General features: G+C 42.1%; 1 protein-coding gene across 6 annotated transcripts in view; it reads left to right on the top strand.

Annotated features, from left to right (window-relative positions):
* The window catches only part of SH3TC2 (SH3 domain and tetratricopeptide repeats 2), a 60237-nt gene that overhangs the window by 22602 nt on the left and 10184 nt on the right, over positions 1–27451 (top strand). Inside the window, exons 3-15 of one of the 6 annotated variants that reach the window (XM_048491407.1) lie at positions 2235–2339; positions 10203–10330; positions 11076–11181; positions 11566–11709; positions 12697–12892; positions 13659–13732; positions 14754–14949; positions 19555–19691; positions 20281–20322; positions 20419–22128; positions 22227–22407; positions 26580–26730; positions 27228–27350. In XM_048491407.1, coding sequence (XP_048347364.1) covers positions 2235–2339; positions 10203–10330; positions 11076–11181; positions 11566–11709; positions 12697–12892; positions 13659–13732; positions 14754–14949; positions 19555–19691; positions 20281–20322; positions 20419–22128; positions 22227–22407; positions 26580–26730; positions 27228–27350 — 3293 coding nt within the window. Of the gene's footprint in view, positions 1–2234; positions 2340–10202; positions 10331–10742; positions 10787–11075; positions 11182–11565; positions 11710–12696; positions 12893–13658; positions 13733–14753; positions 14950–19554; positions 19692–20280; positions 20323–20418; positions 22129–22226; positions 22408–26579; positions 26731–27227; positions 27397–27451 lie in introns of those variants that run through there. The other 5 variants (XM_048491413.1, XM_048491411.1, XM_048491408.1 and 2 more) reach the window with 5 other exon arrangements.

The following is a 27451-nucleotide window of genomic DNA, read 5'->3' as shown; positions in this document are numbered from 1 at the left end:
TCTCCACATGAGCAGCAGACTCTAAACTAGTGAATTGGGTTTATTTCCCCACTCCTCTACATGAAGCCTCCTTGGTGACCTTGGACTAGTCGCAGTTCTCTCAGAACTCTCTCAGCTCCACCTACTTCACAAGGTGTCTGCTGTGGGGAAAGGAAAGGAAAAGGAGTTTTTAAATCACTTTGAGACTCCTTATGGTTGAGAAATGTGGGCTATAAATCTGAACTCTTCTTCTTCAGGAACTACAATTCCCATCAGCCTCCGTCAGCATGGCCAATTGGCCATGCTGGTAGGGGCTGATGGGAATTGTAGTTCCTGAACATCTGGAGAGCCGCAGGTTCCCTACCCCTGTTCTAGAGGATGACAAGGCCAAGAGAGCACAGTGACAGAGATATTATCAAGCTTCTTAGCTACGGTTACATTCTCTTCAGTTACATTTCTGCCACTTGCTCATTTTAGGTGTGAATCTCCTTGTCCTCATGAGAGTTAGGCCTGTCTCCTTTTGTTCTCTTTGTTAAAGGGAATGCAAAAAGCATGGGGCAACTTTATTATCTTGTAAAGAAAAACCAGTTAAATGAGCATTCACTGAGCTATTTATTTTCCTTCTGTTTGTGGCTATAATACAGCTTGTTTTACAGACTGGTACAGCTATCTATGGCACACATTTATCTTCCAAGCCCACAGACGTAGCCCCTGTTTTAAATGCTGTTAGCCTGACTCAGCTGGGAAAGAGCAACTTGGATTTTTTTTAATGGGCCTTCAGCATCATTAGTATAATTGCTGCCTAAATTTCCGGATTCCAGGAACTTTATGTCTGCGTTAGATGATGTGTGAAGTAGCAGGAGTGCAACGAGATGTTTCAGATAGCAGCTGTTATGAGAGAGCTCAATTCCCCCCCAGAAAACTGATGAGCAACAACTTATGCAAATCAAATGCTTTCTTTCAAGAAGGGTAGTTACTAGGAGGCCCCTTTTCCCCTGGGCGGTTTCTACCAACTCATGTTGCTACCCTGATCAGCATGAAAGGGAAACAAGGATCCTCAGAGGCTTGAGGAAGGCTATGGAGAAAATGAACTACCATTGGCAACATCCTGTTGTACCCATAGCTATGTGAAAATAATCAAAGGAATCTCTGTCTCTTTTATTTTGGAGGTTGGTTTTCTCTTCCAACATGTCTTTTTATTTACTGAAAACATTCCGAGTGCTTTTTGCCCATCCCTCCCTGTTGTTCAAGGCATCATTCGATAAAACCAACATAAAATGCCAGAACGGTCATTAAAAATAAGCAGGCAGCAATAAAATTGAAGGTAAAACATTTAAGCAGTACAAACCACCCTGCCCTAAAGCATACTCCATTTAGTTACTGTAAGCTGGAGTAACCAGTTCAGCTTCCAAAACAGAATGTTAACAAGAAGACCGAGGCTTGGGGCTATCGCAGAAAGGCCTTCATCCTCTGATGCTGCTGTTTGAGTGAAGGCCCAGTCTTAACTAGTGGATAGCTCTGGTAGGAAGAGCCATTTCCATTAACACATATAAATTATGTATTAATTTCCAAAATTTGTATTCCTGCCACTACTTACCAGAACACATCAAGTGGGTGCCTTAAACAGATTGGGTAACACAGCATGTCATTAACCTCCATGCCTATAACAATAGTCCCAACCTAAAGCAGCACCATTCTTCCCCTGTTGAGCAGTTACCAAAGATTTATATTTCTTTTTTAAAAAAATGTGTGGAGGGAACCATTTTTCCCCAGTCACACTTGAGATCCTGACCTACTAGAGGCAATGCTTTCCATCAGATTTCCAGCAAGTAACACCAGGGCTTTCAGATTAATATGTGGAGAATGAGTGTAGGCCAAGACTAGGGGGTGCGGGTGGGATTAGGTAGTAGAAACAAAAGGAAGAGGTTGCCCATTTGAGAGCAAACTGTCTTGTTCCTCTTTGCTTTGGCAAGAGGCAAAATTCATGAGTAGAACGTTTGCTTTGCATGTAGGGCATCACAGGTTTGCTCCCCAACTTTTCCACTTAAAGAATCTTGGCAGCACTGAGGAAGAAGTCTGCTTCAGAGCTTGAAAGAGAAGCTGCCACACAGAGTAGACACCCCAGGGCCAGAAGGGGCATTGGTCTAACAGGCATTAGGTAGCTGCTTATATCTCTTTGTCATTTCATTATGCCCTCACTTTGCCTCCTCTGAAAAGTTGACATTGGTCCTTCTGCCTGCATGGTGACTTGTCAGGTAACTCCAGTGAACTGGATCCAGGAAGTCAGCCTGCACAGATAGGAGAGGGAATTCTGGAAACTGAATCCGTGTCATTGGCTGTAGGGGAAGGGTTCCCAAATGGTAAGTTTTGTCTAATTGCCACATTATTTTTTTAACATCTATGATGGACAGCTGCAATCTAAGAAGCTGCCCTGGTTATAGAATCCCATAATTGACAGGGTATTTGAATGGAATTCTGACAGTTGAAAATGGACAGTTGATGGCTGACTGTTGAAAGAGACGGTTAACAGACAGAGCTTAGAGCCAGCTGAGAAGGCTACAAATTGTCTGTAAAACTTCCTTTTGGAAGTGATAGGAACACACACTGGTTTTAGGATCAAGCAGCATGCATAACCAGTTATAAAGGGAAATAACTGTATTTCAGAGAGAGTGATTCTGAAGTGGTTTATGGGAAATACCTTTAAGGAAAAGTGTGATCCCAGGCCAGTTTAAAGAAGTAAACATTTCTAACTTCTAATTAAGAATTATTGTTTGAGGAGGCTTATGTGTAGGACACAAAGCAGTGACTGCCAAGAGAAATCAACTTCAGTACATAATAAACATATTAACACTTGCGTAAGAACCACTTTATAATGCAGTCTAGAGGGGAGATAGTTGCACTGTGGCTGGGGATGGCACAGCCATAGTGCAGCTGGGCTGCCTCCCAAGAAGTTTATTGTGCCATGGTCAGCAATCTGACACCAACACTCCCCTTCCCCTTCTGCAGTGCAGTGGGCTGTGCCACCATTGTTGCCGACATAAGTTCACACAGGCAAGTGGGGGCATTCCTGGGCCCAAAGAACTCAGGAAGCCCACTAATGCTTTCCCCACCCCCAGGAACACCCCCTTTGGTGCCAGCGTGGGCTCCTGTGCTGGAGAAGCATGACTCCTCTGTGCCAGCATAAGTCCCCCAACACCAGTGTAAGTGCCTCTTACACCAGTGCATTTATGCCAGGGCCAGAGTTACACTGCCTCTTGAGCAGTTCCAACCCCCCAACCTTTAGTTTGCACTGTTAAATATCTCTTGTATAAATCTATAAGAAATTCTTAATCCTTGTTTTTCGGTTACAACCCAAGTTCTTTTAATGATACTTTGTTCATTTGACCTATGCGATCCCCTAAGCAGAGACAAATAAATATTTTTTAAAGTTTTACTTTAAACAGCATCTGGTATGCCAAATATTTCTATTAATAATAATAATAATAATAATAAATTGTATTATGGTCTACCAACCCAAACAAAATATTTCTGACTTTTATATACACACAAAAATGAAAAGACATCCTCCATAATTAGTGATTTTTTATACAGAAAAAGGTTGTTTTGGCAAATTCCTCACCAACTGTAACTGTGGGACAGAAAAATAAACAACATGAGACAAGTCAATCGTTTCAGAAGTGATAATCATTGTTGGTGAAGGGAAATATACATTTTACATTTATATTAAGATAAAAGGGCACAAAAGTCAGTTCTCTGCATTATTTCTGACAAGGACATCATACCATGGGCATTAATATAGCTTGTACTGCATTACTATTAGCATTGCAGGAAATGGAGAGTAAGATATGAAAAGTGGAGAGGAGCAAAGGAGAACAGGGTTTCTTGCAGATCAGATTCTGTCATTCTAAGAGTCAGTGCAGATAACAGTGAGAATAGTCTAGCGATGTGGCAATATCCTAGGACATTCTATATCTTTCCATCACCAAAGAACATTTAACACTTGTAGGTCGAATCCCCACTTGAAATTTGCACGCAGATCCAAACCTGTTCGTTGTGAAACTGTAATGTATTGTATGGTTTTAAGAGTCTGCAGCTGTTGCACTGTAATTGGTAATTAGTAAGTGTGTTATATTGAGCACAGCTGCAGAGTGATTTTAAGCTATGTGTGAGTAGCAGCTATGGAATAAAGTACTATGTTTTGTTCCTCCGACTCCTGTTTCTTGAGACATGACAATTGGCGACGAGGATAAACTTATGATGAGTCTAGCAAGTTTTGTGAAGCAAGGACTGTGAGTAAATTATGGCCTTTCAAGGGCAGCTGGAACAGTTTAATTTGGAGTTTCCTTTGAAGTGGCAGAGTTATGAGGCCCGATTGGAATTTTATCTTCTGGCAAATGGCATAACAGACCCAGAAAGGAAAAGAGCCGTGTTTTTGAGCCTCTGTGGTGAAGGGGTGTTTGACCTCGCCTCAGCATTGATAGCGCCAAGAGACTTATCAGCAACACCGCTTGTAGAAATACTGACTGCATTAAGGAACCATTTCATTCCCCAACCGTCAGAAATTGCTAGACGGAGTGTATTTTATAAACGTGATCAGGAGGGAACTGAAAGCAATGCAGATTATGTTACAGTCTTTAACGGCGGTTGGCACAACAATGTAATTTCTCCAATTTGGAAGAAATGTTAAGGGATCGTCTGGTCTGTGGCCTGAGAGAGGCACCATTGCAAAAGTTGCTGCTGGCAAAGACAGACTTGACTTTTCAAACGGCATACCAAGAAGCCTTGAATTTTGAACTTGCTGCAGCCTCTACTCAGGAGGTGCGACAAGCCAGGAGCCCACAGAGATTGCAAACAGCTGGCAGTGGGACTGTAGACCCGGGTAATGGTGAAATTCAGAGACTGCAGCATGGTGCAATGAAGATGGGAAGACCACCACAACAGAGGGGGAGGATGTTAACAGAGAAATGTATGAGTTGTGGTGGGCCCCATGAGAGAGAAAGGTGTAAATTTAAAGAGGCACAATGTTTCTGTTGTAAACGTTGGGGGCATATTGGGAGAGTGTGCAGAGAAAAAAAAGGCATCAGGGACCAAGAAGACATGTTCGGCTCATCTGCTACACACTCTGTGAATGCACCTTGCTGTCCCCATGTAGCGGGCTGGACTGGCCAACCCCATGAGCAGTGTGATGGTGTTTACGCAGCTGATGTAATTAACCACGTGCAACCCGAGATTCAGCGTAAGTTGTCGGTGACTGTGAAGATCCAGGATGTCCCTTGTGTGATGGAAGTGGATTCTGGGTCAGCATTCTCCATCGTTTCATGGGACACTTATAAAACATTTTGCCCACAGGGTGATTTGGACATTCAATCTTGTGACTTACCACTTGCCCGGATTATCAAGGACATAGGGTACCTGTGGTTGGCATGTGTAATGTCCATGTAAAATAACATATGTTTGATGGATGTTTGAAATTGTTAATAGTGGAAGAAAGGCGGACGAGCCTCTTAGGGGTTGGACTGGTTTGGGAGGTTGGGAATTGCAATTACTGGAATTCATGAGGTTAGCAAGTTAACATGGGAGGTGCTAGTGGAAGAATTTAAGAGTGTGTTTGCTGAGGGACTGGGGCAGTATAAGGGTCCATCTATATCATTGTATCTTGATCCTTCAGTACCCCCAATACGTCTAAAATCACGCCGTATTCCATTTGCTTTGCGCTCTAAAGTGGATGCAGAACTAGATCGGTTATTGGAACAGGGAATATTGGAGCCAGTGGTAAATGCAAAGTGGGAAACTCCAATTGTGACCCCCCTGAAGGCCAATGGGGATGTGCGCATTTGTGCTGATTATAAGTGCACAATTAACAAGGCATTGCAGAAACATCCGTACCCAGTGCCAGTTGTCAGTCAGTTGTTAGCAACATTGGCAGGGGGAAAGGTTTTGCAAAATTAGATCTAGCGCAGGCATACCAACAGCTGGAAGTGGATGATGCCACTGCAGAAGCCCAGACTATAGTGACTCACAGGGGGGCATTCAGAGTGGCGACTGCAATTTGGAGGAGTGTAGCTCCTGGGATATTCCAGAGTTTGATGGAAGAAATATTAAGAAACTTGCCGGGAGTCATACCGTATTTTGATGATGTCTTGATAGTGGGTGCAACTGAGGAGGAACTGATGACACGGGTACGGAAAGTACTGCAGTGCTTCTCAGATGTAGGGTTGCGTGTCAAGCGTGAAAAAATGTGTGTTTGGAGTAGCGCAAGTAGAGTTTTTGGGATACATGGTAGATGCAAGGGGAATCCACCCGACATCAGCAAAGGTGAGGGCCATCCAGGATGCCCCAGCACCACAGTCAAAGCAAGAGCTACAGGCATTTTGGGATTGCTAAATTTTTACCATTCATTCTTAAAGCATAAGGCCACAGTGGCAGAGCCACTGCACCGTTTATTAGATAAGCGGGCAGTGTGGCAGTGGACAAGTCAGCATGAGAAGGCATTCCGAGATGTCAAAAGATTGTTGTCATCAGAAAGTGTATTGGTTCATTTTGATGAGAGGAAGCCATTGATTTTGACGTCACGATGCCTCCGGTGGAGTTGGAGCAGTGTTGAAGCCATCAATTGGAGGATATCGCGGGAAGCTCCAATTGCGTATTATTCCTAGGGCGTTGTCTGCAACGGAGCGTAATTATGCGCAAATAGATAAGGAGGCATTAGCAATAGTGGCTGGGGTTAAGAAGTTTCATGATTACGTGTATGAAGCGACCATTTGTGATTGTTACAGACCATAAGCCGCTGTTGGGATTATTTTCCTCAGAAGCGCCAGACACCACAGATATTGTCCCCTAGAATGCTGCGGTGGGCAATGTTTCTGAATGCATATGATTATGTCTTGCAGCACCAGTCGGAAAGAAAATTGGGCATGTAGATGCGTTGAGTCGCTTGCCAGTACAAAGGGAGGAGGAAGATCACTCCCCACTTTTGTAGTTCTTGATGTTGGAATCATTATCAGAGCCTCCATTGCAAGCGGCAGAAATAGCAGAGAGGTCAGCTAAGGACCCAGTGCGTTCCCTAGTCTTGAATTGGGCATGGAAGGGTTGGCCATTGGGTAAGTTAGAGGAAAAATTTAGACCATTTGGAATGAGGCAGCCACGAGATATCTGTCCACAAGGGGTGCTTACTGTGGGGAAATAGAGTAGTGATCCCAGCAGCTTTAAGGATTAGGGTGCTGGAGGCCTTGCATGTAGGGCACCCTGGAATAGTGAGAATGAAGGCATTGGCCCGTAGTTATGTGTGGTGGCCAAAGATGGATAGTGAAATAGAAGAATGGGTGGCCAGGTGCAGGGAGTGTCAGATAACGCGACCTGCCCCACCTCAGGCCCCTACCTATCAATGGGGAGTCCACAAAAGACCGTGGGTCAAGGGTACATATTGATTTTGCAGGGCCTTTCCAGGGCCAGGTGTTTCTCATTGTAGTGGATTCATATTCCAAATGGCTAGAAGTAGTGCCAGTAATGTCAATGACATCACAAACAGTAATTAGGGCACTGCGTAGTTATTTGCAACCCATGGCCTCCCGGATACGGTGGTATCGGATAATGGGACAGCGTTTGTATCTAAGGAGTTTAGAGTATTCCTGGCTAATGGTGTTATTTGCCAGGTTACCTCGGCCCCTTTTCATCCGGCTACGAATGGGCAGGCAGAAAGGATGGTGCGTACAACAAAGGATGCATTGCGTGAATAGTAGAGGGGATTGGCACCGTCGGTTGGCGGAATTTTGTTAACACAGCACATAACACCGTGCACAGCCACCAAGAGGAGTCCTGCGGAGTTGCTAATGAATCGGAAACTTACGACGTTGCTGGACCGAATGCATCCCGATTCAGTTGATGATCGTCCGCGAAAAGAAGACCAAGTGTTGAAAGCACCTCGGACATTTGATAGGGATGACACGGTGTATGTCCGAAATTATGGAGCAGGTCCGTGTTGGGTCCCAGCAGTTGTGAGGCAGCCAACAGGGCCCTTGTCTTATAGGGTGGAAACTGAAGAAGGGCAGGTGATCCGCAGACATGTTGACCAAGTAAGGAAGAGAGTGCCAGGTCCAACAGTAGATCAGGAACCCCAGGTCCTTGAGGAATCTAGGGCGTTAAGGGGGCAGATGGAGCTGCAGGATGAGGAAGCAGTAAATAGTCCAATTGTCCCCGAGGAACCTGGGGCGTTAAGGGCGCAGACGGAGATGCAGGATAAGGAAACAGCAAAGGGTCCAATTGTTTTGCAGAACCAGGAACAAACACAGACTCAGGAGCCAGAGCGGGAGCTGAGACGATCGCAGCGAAAGAGAATCCCACCAGATTATTACAGGAGTTAGGGGGAAGGGGTGTAATGTATTGTATGGTTTTAAGAGTCTGCAGCTGTTGCACTGTAATTGGTAATTAGTAAGTGTGTTATATTGAGCACAGCTGCAGAGTGATTTTAAGCTATGTGTGAGTAGCAGCTATGGAATAAAGTACTATGTTTTGTTCCTCCGACTCCTGTTTCTTGAGACATGACAGAAACCATGTCCTCTTCATCGGAGTTTCTCCCTCCCCACCACAACAAGCACACAGCAGACACACCTGGTTGCAGAACTCTTAGCAATCCCCACTACCAGGCGAGCTCGCTTCGCCAGTCTCCCCTGATTGGCTGACGTGCCTTGATGGGGAGGGACCTTTTCCCACTGCAGAAACGTACATTGTAGGGGCGTGATAAAAAAAACCCAGCGCGTAAAAGTTTAACGTTTAACTGTGCAAACAGTCAATCGTTACCTATATAAACCATTAGTGATTCAAAGTTACACGTTTGACTGTTTAACACTTGCTTCCCCTTCTGCTGGCCGATTGCAAAAGTGGAAACGAAACCAAGGAAAGGCTGTGTGCCTATCGCAGCGCTGATTGGTTGCCCGAATTCCGCGTCACACTCCAGGGCGGGAAACAAGTCAGGGTTTCAACCCTCATCCCTCCCCTCGGATCAGCTCTGAACCGTGTTAATGGGGTCTATACCAGTTGCAACCAGGTCCTGCCGGAACGTGGATTAATGGGGAGAATGAGCGCCAGAAACGGAATCTGCCATGCAATCAATCCCTCAAACCTCGTTAGTTTGTGTTTTGAAACCTGGCTAAGACGGTAGTGGGGATTCGACCGTACATAAAGCTCATTTAGGTTTAATAGTGGGTCAAACACATGAACTAACAAAGACAGACAAGGATAGCTCCCTGACTCAGATGTGCCTTCATGTGATCACCTATTCCCTTGTGATAATTTCTGTCAATTTAGCTACAAAGGAAGGTTAATATGCAAAAATGACTAAATGTGTGTCAATTGAAAAAGCCTCACAGATCTTGGTAAGGGGTCTTTTTGAGTCAGGAGAGAATACTTGTCAAAAGCAGCCTGTTCCTTTTGAGTAGCACAAAGCAAGGAGAGATCGCTAGCAGCCCTGAAGGTGAAACATCTGACAGTAGCAGCATATTAATCCCCTTTAATGTGTTGCAGCATCTTCAAGAGCATGGAGATGAAAGTGGGTCTGTGTATTCTCAGTATTAGTGGTTGCCTCATTATTTTCTTTGTGGGAGGTAAAGAAGGAGACTTTTGCCCCTCAGAGTACATTATCTGGCAGGCATCGTGATGCTGAAATGTACCTGGTCCCTCATAGACCCTAGCAGGCATTTCAAGGAAGACCTTCTGCTTGTCACCTGAGGAAGAAGCCACACAGGCAGATTAAAACTATTTAATTTTTCAGAGATGTTTATTCTGTACATTTCAATTGCTTGCACATGAGTGTTTTGAAACCAGTGAAAAATTGAAATGACAGATGTCACAATGTGATCACTTTTGGAGCACCTCCTCAGATCTGTCCTGAAACCACTGCAGCTGTTCCTGTTCTGGGACTCTAAATTAATCTCACTTTTAGCCTGAGGACATCTCCCATTTGTGATGTGGAACTTGCCCGCAGTGCAGTCATTAACCTGTAATTCTAATGCATGGCTTCTAGCAGTGTGATATTTATATGCATGAATGAACTTCCATATGACAGCCATTCCAGTTTCATCTGCTTTATAACCTGAGCTATCCTCACTAACAACTACAATAAGAATAAATGTGGGTTGATCATTGACAAATAATGAATCTGGGAAGGGGCAGTTCTAAATATAACATTTTCTTTCCTTTAATTGCCCTTTTCTTTTTTCATTTTAAAGAGATCTCCCTCTCATTTTCTGTCAAGAGTCGTTCTGGGCAGGGGCTAAACCATCAGCTGCAGGAGGCAGCAAGAAAGAGGTTGTGGGCCCTAGAAAATGATGATAAAGATGTGTGTTCTCTTTTCAAGGTAAAGTGGTTATTGCATGTAAGCCTTACAAGAGTTACACTCTTCTGAGTCAATACGTTGTGTGTTCACCTGCCTTGTAAAACATCTGACATTGCTGTAATGTTAGAAATATGGCATATGAAAATGATACAGCTGTGGCTCTTTGTCATGTTTCTTAGTATTTCTGCCTAAACCAGCCAGATATATAGTGTTACCATCATTTATCAATAGTAAAATTATTATTGTAGATGCCAAGTGACAGTAGTGATCTATAGAACTCAGCGCACAATCCTGTACTAACAGGACCAAAATGTATCAGAATGAGTGGAAACAACCCCCTGTCTGTGAAGGCTGAAGTAGGTTGCTTTGCCCATCTTCAGGCTTGCCACTGGGTGTGGAATTATGGTGGTCCAAGTGCTGAAAAGGCACAGTATCTACATGTGAAGATGCTGAGGTGCTAGCAAGGAAATGCGCGGGGTAAGAGATTAAGGTTGTTCTCAAATATACTGGGAGCTAGTCAAGCCCTACACTGCCACTGTCTCAGGAGTATGTCTTCTACATAGCTGGCAGGCACATAGCATGTCATGTGTGTGACCTCCAATGCTGATTGTCCAGAGGTGCTGTGGATGCCTCAAGGCTCATCCCAATTGTTTCAGCAGAGAACTTGTCCTGTACACTAAGCTAAAGATTATTGCATATCACTGGTCAGCAAGTGAGCTGGAGATCTGCTTTTTTCTGGTCTATACTTTCTCAACCTTCTTTACAGGAACTGTCAGCCAGGCTGGTGTGCATCCAGGCACAAGAGGATCAATTTTTACTGTCATTCAAGACCATAGAAGAAATCTGGAAGTTTTCAACATACTTGGCCCTTGGTAGGTTGCAAAAAACTGTTCAAAGAGTTTGAGGGTGGAATGGGATGTACGTTGGGCAGAGCTTTAGGTGGGACTAAATTCCATATTAAAAGATGCATTGAGCTCCCAGCATTCTGTGCATACATTTCCCTTTTCCTTGTAACACCGTCCTAGTTTATCCAAAATACTCCCCATTCCACGCTGATAACTTTTTTGCTAAAAGGTAGTCTGTAATTGACAAATTGACAGATCTGTTTATTGCCTTCCAGGCCCCAAGTCTTGAGAAATGTTGGCCTTCAGAATGGCTGACACTCTGGGGAAAACGGTAAATTCTGGACAAGAACAGTTTTCGCTTGTAGGCCTTGCATGATGCGTTTCCCATCTTCTTTTGGTATAATTGATTAGGCTATGTGGCTTGCTGCTTGGAGCATCTTCTTTTCACCCCAGCATACTGGTTGGACTGTGCCCTGGTGGAGGACACAGAAATCACTGTTACTATAGATGAAGATCACATGGCCACCATGTACCTAGGTCTTCTGCTCCAGGAAGGTAAGAAACATAAATCCAGTCATATATTGCCTCTTATAATATATCTGGTTAGAGCTATGTTTTAGATCCAGGTAATTTGGAATTATTTCTTTTTATATAACTCTACCTATCTCTGAAGGAGTCTCCAGTCTGCTGGGCACTAACAGCAGTACGGAGAAAGTTGGGGCAGGCAAAAAAAGAAGATTGATGGGGGTGGGATGAGAAAGTGAGGAATGCAACAACCCCCCGCTCCCCCCGTCCAATGTCCCAGAAACTAGCTGTGGAAAGGAGTAGAGCAGGTTCCATTCACATTGATCCCACAGAATATCTTCCCCAGCGGAAGGTGGTATAAAGTACTAATTCTGATTGGGAGGGTAGTTTATTGGGAGGGTAGTTTAATGTATACAGAAAACTTTCTTCAACCAATCAGGAACCCAAAATTTTGCCACACAAAAGCACCAAAGGGGTATGGAGCAATTGATGCAAATCAGTGACTTCTCCAAATGTGTTCCAAGCTGTCAGGAAGCATTTGTCTTCTAAAGCAGTCAAAGGATAGAGGAAGATTTTCCTAATGAAATGTTCATAGTATTTATTATCCATTATTATGGTATTTATTATCCATTATTATCTTCTTTAAAACACCCATGTAAGGCATGCTACAAGTGCAGAAAACATCCAATAACAATAAAAGACAGTACAGAGAGAAAGGCAGTATGGAGATTCAGAATGCGTAAACAATAAACCATAAACAAACCCGAACAAGTGCCTTCCAAAGGATGGAGGTCTTCATATTCTTTTGGAAGAAAATTAAGAATTAGGCCAAATTAGTTTCCAAACTATGGCATCATAGCAGAAAAAGTCAGTCTTTCTTGTAGGTGTCCATCAAACCCTTGAAAGTGATAGCATGAAGAGCAGGTTTGCCTCAGAACTTACAAGAGTGCAACAGAGAATTATGATCTCTTTGTATGACAAAAACCATGACACCTCCATTTTATCTTGTGTCTGCAGGAAATTTCTTTGCCAGAGCAGTGCTTAATGTCCTGACAGAGGAAGAAGAGGAAGAGTTGAAGCTCTACAAGAACGAGCTAGTCCACGTGAAGGACATTGGACATGAAACAAAGTGGGAAGGGACATCTCTATCCACAGATCAGAGGGGACTGGTTCCTGTCACAACTATAGAACCACTACCTCATCCTTTTTACCAGTAAGTGAAGTAGCTGTGGTAATCTATACATGATAGCAAAATGATAAACACTGTGCTGGGTTTACTCAGCTTCATTCAGAGAACAACATTTTCACACAAGGTACAGTTCTTGCCACTGATATTGAAATGGCTGTTGTTTACTTTGTGGAATTGTGAGTAAATATTTAATGCTACACACTGTGCATGGAAACAGACATTACGAATTTCCCCCCTTCTTTTCTTGCATTGCTTATACTAACAATGATTTCAGTGGAGTACTTTTGGACTTTGTTTTTGTGTGAAGGGATGTCATTGTGATTGATGAGGAATTACATATCTTGGGTATCTAGCCACATTCTAGCAATAAGAACTTACCTTATAGGCTCAGTGGTAATTCCAGAATGGAAGTTCTTCTTCTGGCATGCCAGATTCTTTAGTGCCAAAAAACTCTCAAAGGATGTCTGGATGACTGGATGTCCTTTGTTGTGGATGATCTCCAGTACTTGCCAGCCAGATGTCCTGGTGAAGTACTTAAGCAGAACATAACAGTTATAGCTGTCACTTGTGTGAATTTTCAGCACCTAGATTTCTGTCGTCCTTTCAGAAGAACATCAAAGCCAGTAGCCTTCACCATACTACAAGGCCATGAAGTGCATAGATAGCATGGAAAGAAGTAAATGGGCAGCACAAAATACATGTAATACCTGGATATTTTTCTAGGCAGGATGCCAAATAAACAGTTAACTGAAGAAGCAGGGTATTTGTTTACAGCTCTTCACATTCACAGGTGGTTTTTGAAGAACTATCCAATGAGCTGTGCCATCTCCAATCAGATCAATGGAAGTGACTCATTGCAGATTGGTGAGTGTGATTTTCTTGGGGGTAACATCAAGACCAACTTTACAAAACCACAGGATATCTCTTTAATAAATGGTGGCAAGAGGAAAGGAATTTTTTGGCCTTTCGGTCTAACATCAACTAGGATTGGAATCCCCAGAAAACCAAACATTTCCCCCCTGATATTTGCCATATGGAAACTGGGGCTTGGAATTCTTCCATTAAAAAAACCCAACAACAGCTGATAATCTTCCAAGGATCCAAATTCTAATATTTTGGTGAGGCATTCCTTTTCAGCTGCACTGGATATTCTTAGGGCTTTTGAGTCCTAATTATCCTTGATATTTTATTACTTGCTATTAGGTCTGGATCAAAAGCAGGGGGAGGGGATTTTATGAATATTTTCATGAGCATAAAAAAAAAACCCTCCCATGAAACTGTTGCTTTATTTAGATGTACTCAGATCAGGCTGTGTTACCTCTCCCATTCCTGATTAGCTGTCATTACTCATATGCAGCCCAGGCATCACTGTCCTCCCTCTTAATTAGCTTAATTTTCCCAGTGCCTTTGCAAGTAACCAGTTCTGATTGGCTATGAAGAATTATGATGTCATCATAGTAGTTTCATGATCCCTGATTTATTAGGAGTATAACAAAGAAACCATAAATAAAGGGGGGGGGGATTTGATGCTCAAGCTATAGTACATTAAGGAAAAATTGTAGCAAAAAGAGCTAATGTTTTCAGTAGCAGAGTTTTTTAAATCACTTTGAGTCCCTCAAAATTAGCACATTTATTCCCCAGAGTGAAACTAGTGACCAAAACTAACTTGCTGGTCTCAAAATTTTTGTTAACTTTATGAACTTATATGAATCAGACCCTGAAGATTCAGGAATTTCAAAATGTTATGGGACAAAAAGATATTTTGTTTATTCACACCCACACCATAAACCTGCCCTGCCTCCATCCATTGGTCACTGCTTGGCCCAGAGAGAAAGGTTCCATTGTTCAGCATGCTGATGTGAGGCTGTTTTGTTTTACTTCTCAGACCAAGGAAGGTGCACAGCAACAGTGGATCACAGAGGAAGAGGATGGGATGAATTGAGTTTCTGCAAAGGAGACATCATAGAAGTCCAGGGCTTTCTCATTCCAGGCCTTCAGTGGTTTATAGGGAAATCTACAACCAACGGGACAGTGGGCTTTGTCCAAACTAAATGTGTGCATCCTGAGACAAGTGAACAAATGTAAGTGTGATATACAGATCGGAAAATAACTTATGAATAAAGAGGTTAGTAAAGGAATAGGGTGCATTTCAGCATGTAGAAATCTAGTGTGGGATCTTTGGTTTGTAAGGAGAAAGGAATGTGGAGGGGAGGCAGGGAAACAGGTGTGTTTGCCCAGGGTTCATTTATGTTCACTTAAAAAAATAAACCTCTTCAGGTATGTGATAAAATGGTAACATTTATTTATTAATTCAAAACATTTCTGTGCCACCTTTCCAATGAATTAGGGTCCCCAAGGTGGCAAGTATCAATTCACTAAAAGATGGTCCAGGTATGCTGGCTTCAAGCCATAAAGGGCTTAACATGTAAGATACATTAATGTGCTGAATATGGGTTTGATAAACTGAAATGCACCAACCCTCAGGCAGAGTAATATAGCAATTCATTCTTGTGAGCAAATGCCATTGTCTTGGATTGGCCAGAGAAAAATTTGTATCATGAAGACTCTGGTGTGCTTGGAATACATTTTTAGATTGATAGGATAGTACTAGAATTAGGGTTGCCAATCTCCAGGTAGTGACTGGAGTTCTCCCACTATTACAAGTGATCTCTAGGTGACAGAGATCTGTTGTCATGGTGAAAACAGCTGGTTTGGAAGGAGGTGAAAATAGCTGGTTTGGAAGAAGGGATCCATGGCTTTATATCCTGCTGAGGTCCCTTTCCTCTCCAAACCACACCCTCTTCAGGCCCCACCCCCCAAATCTCCAGGCATTTCCTAACCCAGAGCTGGCAACCCTAACTGTAGATTATGTAGTGCTAGAATGGGGGAAGGACAAGCATGATTACTGAAATCCAGTAGCTCTGATGGTGCTCGTGTGGCACCAAAAGCGTTTTCGTGGATATCTTCCTCAGGAGAAGAAATTTTTAAAAATGTTTAAAAATGTTTAAAAATGTTAAAAAAAACACTTCAAAATGTTCAAAATTGTTTAAAAATGTTAATAAGTTTATGTTTAAAAATAAGTGTGTATAACAAAAAACTATGATGATGATGATTATTATTATTTGTAGAAAATCCATATGGCAATTAAGAGATGTGAAAAAGAGAATTTATGAATTTCTTCTCCTGAGGAAGATATCCACGAAAACGCTTTTTGAAATGCGTGAGGCGTTTGAGAGAGAGACTCTAAAGGATTTATAAGACTGGAGATATTTTTTTTTGACATTTATTTTGACATTCTTTGAGCCATTATTTTGGCCTTTTGCATATGTCACACTGTATGAATTGTTGTGGGAGTTTGAATGAGAGACTCTAGATACTTACAGAGACTTAAGACAATTATTTTGATGAATTTGAATCATGACTTTGGTCTGTTCGTATGTTATACAACACTTTATGAATTATAGTAGTAACTTCAGAGAATTATTGGTTTTGCATTTATTTAGTTACCGCCTTAGTCTGTGATGCGAATCTTGGTTTTTACATGTCTATACGTTACACACATTTTTGTATTGCTCCTTTTTGGAAAGCAACCTATAGGTCATTTATGCAGTTGCTTTCTGCCTCACAGTCAGCTTATCTTTTTTTTGCCACAGACTTGCCTTTATGCATTGTTTTTTGCCCTTTCTTAACACAGTGCAGAGCAGAGAAGCTGTGTGGTTTTCAAATGCTGGCAAAACTTGACCGTTTCCCTGTGAAGCAAAACAGCTAAACAGGAAGTGTTATTCTTTATTTGGCCTTTGTTGCTCCTTCCTGCCTTCCCCAGCTCACCCATTTTCCTTCTCTTCTGGCCATCATTTCCAAAGGATCAGAAGGGTTTGTTTTTGTGTGCATGCATGTGTTTGAACACTGCAGTACTAATGTTGGAGCAAAGGACTGATTTATTGAACTATTAGAAACCAGGAAAAAAGGACGGGGAAGCAGCCTCCCCAAATGGGCTCTTCTGGCCACCATTTCCAAAGGATCAAAAAGGGTTTTTTGTGTGTGTGTGCACGTGCGCGTGCGTCTGTGTGTATGTGTGTGTTTAAATGCTACAGCTCTAGCATTGGAGCAAAGGACTGATCTACTGAGTTATCAGATGCCGGGGGGGAAATGGGCGGGGGGGGGGGGAGTTTGCTGAAAAACAACATATGCAGAATTTATGGGCCAGCTTGTCTCTGTTAAATGGACTTGACACCTGAGAACTGAGTGAGGAATCTGGCCCAATCTCTTCTGTAAACAGAAAACCAGAAGAAAACCCCACTACAAAACAAACAACGTTGAGGCAAACTGTAAGTGCACAGAAGCCCAAAGTATGCATATTTGCATCTAAATTGGGTGGTCACTAGGTGTCACTGTTGCCTGCCTCAAGACTTTGCCCATGTTCATACTCTGGGAAAAAATCCATTACAGTGATATTTTTTTCCAGTTCAAATGTTAACAGATCATGCTTCTTATATTATGAAAAGTCAGAGTTTAAAGTTATAAAACAAGCCTAACATGTCAGTCATAGTTTTGTTAGCCATACTAAACTGATAGATTAATTGATCAATTAAATAAAATATTATGAAAATATAAATTATAGAACCTTACTATAGCTGCTCTTCCTGAAACTAATAGTTTCTTTTGAATAGTAGTCTTTTTGACAAAACTCGTTTAAACATGTTGCAGTAAAAGATGCACACAAATAACAGATACCAGAACAAATGCTTTTTTCAAAGAGAGGGTAATTTGTAATATTCGTTCATCAAGCTTATTTAGTTCTTTAAATCTTTTAGTCCTGTGTGGACCACAGTTTTGGAAGCTCACCCAGTTTTCCTGAGCCCAGTTCTGTTCTTGGCAGAATCAGGAATCTCTGCTCCCAGTTGTCCAGATAAAAACTTGTCTAGCATCCTTTATTTTTACATGCCCATTCTGCCTAAATGAGCTTAGTGCAGCTCTCAGCAGCACAAATGTATGCTTTTCAAAATAACAGTCATCTGGAATCTTTTTTCCTTTTTTGGTTTGCTGGAGATTTTGAAAGCCAGGAAAAAAGCCACGGAAATTTTAGGGGGAATTGAAACGGAATAATAGAATCAAAGAATTGGAAGAGACCTCCAGCGTTATCAAGTCCGACTTCCTGCACAGTACAGGAAATTCATAACTACCTCCTCCCAACCACAACCACCACTTCTCCAGAGACTTCTGCTCCATGCCTAGAAGATAGCAAAAAAAAAAAAACCCTCCAGGATCCCTGGCCAGTCTGGCCTGGAGGAAAATTGCTTTCTGACACCAGAATGGCCATTAGCATTACCCTGGGCACGTAAGAAAAGTCATATGAGCCACACCATAAGAGCCATCCCTTCCTGCCCTCCTTTCATAATCTGTAAGTTCACAGAATCAGTCTAGCTGCCAGATGGCCATTTAGTCTTTGCTTAAAAACCTCCAAAGAAGGAGAGCCCACCACTTCCTGAGGAAGCCAGTTCCACTGAGGAAATGCTCTAACTGGCAGGAAGTTCTTTAATATATGCAGTACTTACTGTCCTATGGAAGCTATTTTTTTCAATGTAAATGCATAAAATGCATCTATTGGATTATTCATCATATTGATGGAATTTAAAAGGATAATCATCTTCAGCTTTTATATATAACTTTCAGGTATGCCCAGTACATGTGAACGTGTTGCAAACTGCTATATCTTATGCTACCGTAGCACTTGTATATTTAATTTTTACCATCTAAGAGATAGGAAAAATAAAAGTTGCAGAAAACAAATTCTGTAGTAAACAAAAGGATGTGTCTTATTCAGACAAAAGTTCTCACAGAGTAGGTGGGACTGCTATCATGTTTAGATGTTAAGTTAAACCTTATAACATTAAAAACACAGAACTAATTAAAGTTTATTATCATTAAACATATAGCATATTAATTGGTGTCAGAATTATTTAAATTAAAACAAAAGTCTGTGTCTAAAATGTAGGAGGGTTTTTTTTAAAAAAAGATCTCTGCTGTCAATTTCCCAAATTTTTTCACTGGAAAAATGGACCCTAAGACTTTTTTATGATACATACTCTGAATGTAAAAAACCTTGCCTTAAAATGTATTTTATTCATTCTAAAAGAGAAAATAGGAGTTTCATAGGAGTGTCTTTTCACTGTCCCCCTAAATTTTCTATTTTTAGTGAAATGGGGAAAAATACCTTAGAATAAAACAAGGGGACATTCCTCCCTTCATTTTTCTGATTTTTTTCCCCCTGCATGTACTCACATCTCTGCTTGGGATGCAAACCATTCACCACCATGTAAAATCAGTGGGAAAGAGAGCATCACCAAGAGGCAGGGTAGTGTAATGGTTAAGATATTGAACAAGAGCTAGGGAGATTGCCTTGTACTCATAAAGCTCATTGGGCGACCTTCGGTCATTCACTCTCTCAGCCTAGCTACCTCACAGGGTTAATATGAAAATGAAATGGAGAACTTTATATGCAACTCTGGGTTACCTGGAAGAATAGTGGGATAAAAATGTAATATGTAGGGTAGGGTATTAGAAATTGCAGATCTCATGGGAACAGAGTTGGTCTGTGTCTCTCAGCAGCAACAAATAATGAGTTTGGGAGTTAATGGAAAGACAGGGTGCTCACTGACATTTACCAGTATTTCTTCCTAATGCAGAAGAAAGAGTCCAGTATTTTTCAGTGAAGAAGAAGTGGTTTCCTTCCTTCAAGTTCCCTACAATGGTAACGAGGCACATTACAGTAGTCTTCTTAGTGAACTTGCTCAGACGGACATTGCCTCTGTATACAGACTTGGTGAGCATGTCTTCCCCCTCTCCCCCTCCCCCATCCCAATACATACGCTGTATTCTAGGAGTGAAATGTTCCTTTTTGAGTCAATAGCACCAACTGCTAGCAAATAAAACTACATAAATAGTTTTGTGGGTCACAGTGATGACCTGTACATGCAACTTAGGGGTTTTTTTTAGAGTCCAGCCTGTGGATAGATATTACTAACACCCCCCCTTCCCCCTCAATACCTTTCACTGGAAATCTGTGGGCTTCATTATTTAGAGGGCTGGTGAAAAGGAATAAAAGGGAAACTGCCTCTTATAGCATAATTCAACTGCTGATGGTATTTTTCTTTTCAAGAACCAATAGTCTGCTCTGATGTGGAACTGATTGCAAGCCCACTCTTCTCATAAGCTCTTCTCATAAGTTGTGCATCTTTGTCCCTGCTGCTGTACCTTCTGTCACCCAGGCATAGTTCCCAAGATGTCATCTCCTATTGTTAGGCTCGAAGCTGAATCACCAGAAAGCCTTGTTACTAGTGCAGCATTTAAAGGCCAACCTTGATGTGGCTTATCTTGCATGTTTTTTTCCTCCCTTTCTATTAATTTTACAGATGGTTTTGAACCTGTAGCAGTGTTTTCACAAACATCATCAGGTGAGTTTAGATGCCAGGGGAAATAGCTCTTCTTTTCTCTAGAAATTAATGCTCTTGAGGAGAAGCACTTCCTTGTGACTTATTTTTCTTTTTCAGATGCAATTTTACGAGGTCTTAAGGATGGCTGGACATTAGAGGGTTGGAGCAGGCAGGCTGCAAATAGCTTGCCCACCCCTAGTGATTCAGAGATGTCCTTTCAGGATGAAGAATCTTCATCTTCCCCCATGGAAAGTTTACTTTTACCTGAACCAGATGACCTTGATGATCCCAAATTTTTTATTGATTTGAATGCTGGACACATGGAAGACTCTGATGTTTTTGACCCTATACTGACTTTCCTTAACCAACGTGGCTATGTGGCCCATTTCCAAGGTCTCTATGACATCTCTTTTTCCTTCCTCAGTTCTACCTTCTATGGCTTTTCCAATGAGGAGGAACTTGTCTTATACCTTGAAACATCTAGGAACTGGGCCAAGAAAGGTCATCTTGCTTGGGCTCACATTCGAATATGTTTTCTTTTGGGCCGACTTTGTGTCAAGAGGGCCAAGTTCTCTCAAGCCCGAGTCTATTTTGAAGAAGCTGTGAGCACTATGGACAAGGGCTTTGATGATATGCCCTTGCTTACCTCTCTGTACACACACCTGGCTGCCATTTATCTGAAGCAGAAGATGAAGCAAAAGTTCTTGTCTGTGATTGGGAAAGTGGTGGCTCTTGTGGCCTGCCTGCCAGGGCACTGCTTCAGCTCTGAGAATGAACTAGAGGTCATGATGTACATCCTGAGAGAAGCAGTTGCTACAGGCAACACTGCCCTGGAAGTCCGATCCTCCTTCCTTGTTGTCAGGCTCTTCCTTCAGCTGGGCAAATATGATGAGGTCCTGCCATTTGCAGAGCACCTGCAGTTCCTTTGTGCCAGTTTCTCCAGCCAGGACTCTAGAGCACTCTCTTTAGGCACAATGCCCATTTTGAGCTACCTGTATGACAAGAAGTACTTGCCACACATTGCTTTGGCATCTGCCAGGCTGTTTTCCCCTAATGGCACAACAGGGGCACTGACTCCCATTTGGAGAGCTGGATTTATCCTTAAAAATGCCTCTAAGCTCCTCAAAGTCCAAGAAAGAAGCTGCAATGTCCCTGCTGTGGCTTGCTTTTATCTCAGTAGTGCCCTGGCGTTCTCTCATGAAAAGAGTGCTGTGTCTACTGAGAGAGCTATGTGTGCAGTTTTATCCAAAATGTACCTGAAGCATGGCTTGGTACAGGCAGCTGTCCATTATTGCAGTAAGGCTGTTGCCCTTGGCAAAGTGATAGGTGAGGAAGAGGTTTTTGAATCTTCCCTTTGTTTGGGGTGGCTGTATGCTTTGAACAGCCAGGCAGAAAAAGCTTCAGAGATCATGCTCTGCCTCCTGCATTCTCTGCGACAGACGGATAGCGTGACACAGGATGGGGTGGTCCATAACCTTCTGGCCATTGCCCTTAAGAGAGAAGGTCAGGTGCAGAAGTCAGCTGAAAACTATTTGTGGGCTTTAAATAAAGCTCGGGAGACTGGCAACAGACGGAATCAAGCAATTGCCTTATCCAACTTTGGATGCCTGGCTCTGTCTTGTAGGGCAAACCACCTAGCTGAATGTTACTTTCTCCAGGCTGTTAGGTTGTATTTTGAATTTCAGGGTGGTGATGATGCACAGATGGAATTAGTACAGGTACTGCTGTGGTTGGCGCAATCCCAGGTGGAGAGGAATAAATTAGAAGAGAGCAAGCTGTTCTATGAGCTGGCCTTGGCAATTGCCTTGATGTCTCGCAACATGATGAGTGAGTAATTAAAGTATTGGAAGGTGATCATCAGAAGTAAAGATGGCCTTTACTAAATGCCTGACTTTTAATCCTGCAAATTACACTGTACCCTACAGGTCAGCTTCATGTCGTTGAATCCCTCAGCCATTTCTATAGCAAAGTACACCCAAATACTGGTGCCTGCATTATTTACCATGAGCACCAAATTTCCCTAGCCCAGCACTTCCAAGACAGAGAAATGGAAGGACAGCTTTTGCAAGTTCTTGGCCAGTTATACCAGAGTCTGCATACAACAAGGTGGGTTGAGAGATTGGAAAGATGATCCTGACTAGAGATGAGTGAAGCATTTCTAACAATATTTTGTTGATTTTGTTGTTGGATGATTTTAGGTGGGTTTTTTAACTTAAAAATGAGTGAAAAAAAATGATGTAATGTCGACTTCATAAAATGTGAATATTGTGGCCAAGGCCATTTTATTTTTAAGTTTTAATTTTTGTTTTAATGATATGATTTATATTTGTCTTTTTTTGCTGTTATTTGCTTTGCTTTATTTTACTGTTTTGAAGGGCTGGAGAGGCAGCATACAAATTTAATAAATAAATAAATAAATAAATAAATAAATAGACAGACTGTTCTGCCCCCCCCCCCCCCCCAAGTAACTCTGTTGGAGGTGCCCTGTTCTTGGCTGGGACAGAAAGGTCAAGACAGTCTTAACAGTTGTAATAATGGCTTTATTAACAGAGAAAGACAAGACTCTAACTCCTCCCTGGCTCTAACTGATGGGAGTACTTGCTTGTCTTCAGGATGATAGGAGCTGCAGACTGGGTCCTTTTCTGGCTGCTTTCAGATGGATCACCATCTCTTGCTTCCTCACGGCTCTGTTGGTCTTGGTCCATGCTCTAGCAGCTGCTGATAAACTTAGCTTGCTCTCTTAGACCATCATATGGACAAATGGACTCCTCTTTGGACCAACATATGGACACATGAACGTCATGAATATTAAAGGACCCCAGCTTTCCTTAGCACCTCTTTGAGACTGACGAACTAAAAACAGGGGATGCTGGGTAAGGAGAGGAAATTGCCTACTGGGAAAAGTCTTAAAGGGGCAGGGACTAACTAAAATACCCTCCCAAGGAAGACTTAACAATAAGCAAAACCATACTGACTGTGGGGAAACTAAATCTTGAAGGGGAAATAACCAAAGGCTCTGTGGGGGCATGACACAGACAGACAGACAGACAACCTGGTATTATGTAGTTTGCCAGCAACATGTGTCATGAACTATTGACCCCTGAACAGGCTTACATTCTCCCCCACCCCAACGGTCTTGCTTATTTCTAACAAAAGTCTGGGCTGTGCCTCAAAGTTTCAACAGCAAATACCTGTTTCTTATATGGTACCAATGATACCAATGTGCTGCAAGGTAAAAGCCACTTTAGGAGCAATATGTTCTACGAGCCAGCATCTGACCTATATATAGATGACAATATTAACATCTATTTAAACAGGGGAAAGGGATCCAATGCCTCTGTGTCATCCAGAAATTTCTGGAGCTGGTCCGCAACTGCCTGCTCAATTACCTTACCCAGAAACGAAAGATTCGAGACTGGGCGGTAATTGGCTAGATCTAAAGGATCGTATAGGTATCCTATAGATATCCATCCACAGTTGAAGTGGCACAGACCAGGCACAGGTTTTTCACCTCAGTGAGAACTAGGCTACAAAGTCATTTTTAAAACATTACAAATTCCGAGACTGCCACATTAGTCAGCTGTAAGAAAAATGAAAAACATGCATCTTTGAGGCTGCCTGTTTCCATCTTTTATTACGGTTGGACCTGATTTATGGATTCCATCACGGGCCCTGCCTACTTCCTCCCTTTCTTTTGGCCTTAGATCAGGCGCCTGTTTTTAAACAACTTCTGTTTTATAAAAACGTTGGTTGTTTTAATTTATAGTTCCTTGCTGTTTGTAATTGCTGCATAGGTTTTAACGGATTTAGTGTTTTTATGCTGTTGATTTGCTGTTCGGTAGAACAGCCGTATTGTGAGCCGCCTCGAGTCCTTTGGGGATGAGGTGGCCTATAAGTTCAATAAAGAAAGAAAGAAAGAAATCTTTGCTTTTCTGGACCAGAGCTAACTTTATCAGATATATGAAGTAGCTGACTGAATCACATCATGGAGAGAAGAAAAAAAAACGCAATTTACCAGTGCACTTTAGCAGTTTGATAACTGCTTCTTATATTTGATGATATAGGCTCTGACCCATGAGAGTTTATGCCACAATAAACGAAATAGTCTTTAAGGTGCTGCTGGACTGTTCATTGTTACACATGTGTCAAGGATGAAATATCATTTTACATTTCACTTCAAATGTAGAATATGTCTGACTAGCACCACAGATAAGATGTGCCTTTTGACATGCCTCCAAGAGCAGGCATATTCAGTACAGTGTATAAGTGTATACAGTACTGTCAAATCATTATGCAGAAGGGCTTCATGTGTTGATTTGCTCATTTATCCATATCAATTTTTCAGTTGACTTTTTAATACATGGGTCAAACTATTTTCAGGCAATGGCCAGAATTTAAGCAGAGAGATTTCATGTACAGGCAAATATATCAAACTGGTTTGCTGAAGCAGTTCCCACTGAAGAAAAGATAAGCTGCCCCTCAGTTTTAAAAGCAATAACCCCCACCTCCCTACCTCCCACCCTCAGAAGTGAAACAGGTCTTCTCTTACATTGGTCAAATAAAGTGTGAAGATGTAACCAGGCTTAATAAGTGCATGCTGTCTGGAGCTATTGGGAAAAAGGATAAGAGATGGATGTGCTAAAACAAATAAGCAAGCAGGAACCTCTGACATCACCTGATAATTTGGGAAAATGGATGCCAAGTAGCAATTTAGATAGCAAGATATTCCCCAGGGGAGAAAAGAAATAGCACAATTTTTAAATGCAAATGTCCATATAGCACTTGCAACTTGCCCCTTCTTGGCCAACAACAACTAGCTGCATCACATGAGTAATCTGGATGCTCATCTCCCCATGCAAAGGCTAAGCCAGAATGGGCTCAGAGGAAAGGAATCTGAGCAGAAGATGCCTGCTGTGTGAGCACCCTTGTTCAGGCATCCCAGTCTCTGAATGAAAACAACAGCTGGAATTCTTCACTAGCTTTTGAAGGCCAAGCAGCCGAACAAACAGGATATTCCAGTGCTTTCATTGGCAGAATGGCTATATTTTGTTCAGTAAGCATGTGTAGCCTTGTGGCTTTGGTGTTCCTGATTTTCCCCACCCCACCACACACAGGTGAATTCTGCACAGCAGAAATGATACATTTTTAGGACATTTTAAAAACCATTTGGGGGGAGAGGTTCACACAGCATTCTTCCCCAAACTGTCCTCAAAACATTCTATTTCTCTCAACCTGGGTTTTTTGAAAATCACTAAACTAGCGATCTTTTTTCTCCAACCTGGGTTGAAGACTGTTTCCTGCCTGCTAAGCAAACAGAAACAGGCAGGAAACAGTTTATTTATCCTGCTTACTTTCATTTTCACTGCTCGTGCCCGCCATTTTGCAGCAGAAATTCTCTAAAGGTTCCCCATGGAGGTCTCATCTGCTTGCAGTTCATCTGCGTGCAATTCCTGTGTAAAAAGTAGATGAATAAAGTTTGTTTTGCCTAGCACACGTGTCATTTTTCCTTGTTTTGAGGGGGATTTCTGTGAAGCTAGAGTGACACAATTAGAGAAGCTGCAATACATGCATATTTCTGTAGCCACAGCTTTGCAGATATCCCCCTCAAAACAAACAAACAAACAGGAAAAACGACGTGTAGGATCACTAGGCAAAACAAACTTTATTCATCTACTTTTTTACATGGAAATTATGTGTGGATGAGCTGCAAGCAGAGGAAACTTCCATGGAAAACTTTCACCAAATGGCGGAGGCATGGAGAATCTCTTCAACAGCACACAAAATGGCAGGCACAACTATGAAACTAATAAGAGCTCCATGCAGCAGGAAGGAAAAAAGATCTGTTTTGGCTGGCAATGTTTGTGTTTTCTGTGCTGTGGGAACAAAAAAAATGCCAAAATTGATCTTTTAAAATGTCTGCAGGACGTTTTATTTCTGCTGTGCAAAAATCACCATAGTGACCATTTACTGTGGTAAACTGGTCTCCAGAATAGGAAGATGAGCATAATTTCCACCACACTCATTTTTATTCGCCTTGTATCTTTTGCCATAATACCCTTAAAATAATAGTTGATTATAGCATGATTGACCCATATTACCTGTTTTACAAGGATTTTTCCTCTAGAGGTATAGGGGAACGAAAAGGGTTCGTCTTGTGTATAGGATGCCACAGACAACAAAGCAAGGATAGTTTTGCAGAGCTGCTCAGGAAGGGTTTGGTTTGATGCTGGAGCTCCCAGAGTTTCTTTGTAATAATGGAGTACCTGTGAACCCCATAGATCTCTGAAACGGGCGCTGGACTGTACCAAGCAGAGTTTGAGAATCTTCATTGACCTTGGGGAGACAGTCAAAACAGCACAGACCTGGCTGCAGGCTGGGAGTCTCTACTATCAAATGCAAGAGGATGAACTTGTAGAAATGTATTTGCAGGTAGCACAATACTCTGAACACATGGTGTGTAACTGTCAACTGAACACTTCTTTGTGAAAGAACATAGTGAAGATTAGGTTTTGACCACCAGTAAATAAACTTCCAAAACACAGGAGGTGGAGGGGGATGGTCCTGAAGTGTTTAAAAAACGGGAATTTTCACTTATGACCGCTACATTGTGGGTGTTCTAGACACACTGTCCAGTAGTAAATTTCCCAGCTTATAGTTATACTGACTTGATCTTGGCTGGGGAATAGGTAATAAAAAGGAAACTCAGTCCTTGTGCCACAATAATCTGGAGGATCATGCTCAGAGCTTGATGGATGCAGGAAATATGCAACTGCGTTTTTTGCATCTATAAACGATCTACAAAATATGTACGTTGTGGCATTTGCAGAATTTGAGACTACTTGCAACATTTGGAAGTTTGAATCAGGGCTTTGCATTTATTCTTGTGTGATATTTTCCGAGCTGTTCTTTGTCTGAACCTTTTTCAGGCAGCCATACAAACTGCGCTGAAACCTGGAGAGCTGCACCTCGCCATGAACCTGTATGAGGAGGCTGGTGATGTCTTCTTCAATGGGATGCAGAACAGACAAAGAGCAGTGGAATATTACAGGGTACCCATAGCAACAACTGCTGGTATCACCCTACGCAGATTTCCATGTTAAGATGTCACTTAAGCATTAACTGTCCTTGAAGAGATGCTCCAGAAACAGAG

This window comes from Sphaerodactylus townsendi, linkage group LG03, assembly GCF_021028975.2.
Source record: "Sphaerodactylus townsendi isolate TG3544 linkage group LG03, MPM_Stown_v2.3, whole genome shotgun sequence".
Lineage (NCBI taxonomy): Eukaryota > Metazoa > Chordata > Lepidosauria > Squamata > Sphaerodactylidae > Sphaerodactylus > Sphaerodactylus townsendi.
This window is presented reverse-complemented; position numbering and strand designations above follow the sequence as displayed.